Source organism: Gavialis gangeticus, unplaced genomic scaffold (assembly GCF_001723915.1).
Source record: "Gavialis gangeticus isolate Ggan-Ray unplaced genomic scaffold, GavGan_comp1, whole genome shotgun sequence".
NCBI classification, from domain to species: domain Eukaryota; kingdom Metazoa; phylum Chordata; order Crocodylia; family Gavialidae; genus Gavialis; species Gavialis gangeticus.
Window position 1 is genome coordinate 77,497,541 of NW_017728992.1, and position 1,093 is coordinate 77,498,633.

Here is a 1,093-nt window from a genome sequence, read left to right on the forward strand (position 1 = left end):
GGCAGAAGTTGAGCCTGCCTGCAGGAGCCTGAGAAGCCTGCCTGCAGCCAAGGAGTCACCCCTCTCCCCCCAGCTCCAGAGCTGTCAGCAAGAAGGGAAGGGCAAGGGGGAATGAGCTGCTGGTTGGGGTTTGCCTGGCCTGAGCTGGAGGGGTGGGGCTGAAGGGGCGCGAGGTGGGGAGAGCTCTGATTCACCTGTCTCCCACCCTCTTTCAGCTCAGGGCAGGCAAACCTCAGCTGGCAACTCGCTCTCCCTCCTCCCTCCCCCTCCGTTCCTGCTGACAGCCACCCGGGGTGGGGCTCAGCTGCATCAGCCCCTATCATGCTACAAATTAGCCCTAAGGAACAGAAGTTTCCTAAGGCACTCTAAAGTGGAACACCTTCATCTGATACCTCATTTGATGAGGGTTAATTTGTTGTGTGATCAGCCACTTTAAAAGTACTCTGCATCTGTGCACGTATGTCATGGCACAGCTGTAGAGTACTTTCAGGGGGCCAACTGTGTGACCCTTGTGACTGAGTCACTAGACTGGGTCCAGTCTCTCTGAACCTGGCTTCCCAGCTCTGCCAAAGATTCTCTGTGGGCTGTTGGGACACCTCTTTCTCCCCTCTGTAAATCTTTCCCAAGTCTGCAAAGTAGTGATTTTCTCCAAACTTTGAGTCTAAGTTAATTAAAATGCAGGCTTTTTGGGGCACTGTTTAGGTTTTTTTGTTTTCCTATGTCCATATGGCCATAGCACAATGAAGCCCTGATCTTGGCTGGAAAATAGAAAGGAATGTCTCTAATTCTTTTAGTGACAGATATATTTTACGCATGAGAAAAAAAGAAAACCAGGAACAGGAAATTCTGTGCTTTTCTAGATAATAACAGCAGCTTTTAACAAATCCTTTTGCAAATAATTAGGAAACAGTCATAAAAACACAGAGCCCAGTTGCATAACAAGACTCCAAAAGAAACAGCATCTATCCTACCTAATTTCTGTACCATGAGAGTCAGATTGATCACTTTAGGGTAGCCATATGTCAGTAGTGTCTCACTGTTATGCAAACTTTGGCAAAAAAATTCATTTCTCTGGCCAATGTACTGAGAGTTA

General features: G+C 47.5%; 1 protein-coding gene across 1 annotated transcript in view; it reads right to left on the reverse strand.

Annotated features, from left to right (window-relative positions):
• The window catches only part of LOC109302764, a 30,297-nt gene that overhangs the window by 21,515 nt on the left and 7,689 nt on the right, over nt 1-1,093 (reverse strand). The window contains exon 3 of the mRNA XM_019524569.1: nt 972-1,080. Within this exon, the coding sequence (XP_019380114.1) occupies nt 972-1,080 (109 nt within the window). The remainder of the gene's footprint in view (nt 1-971; nt 1,081-1,093) is intronic.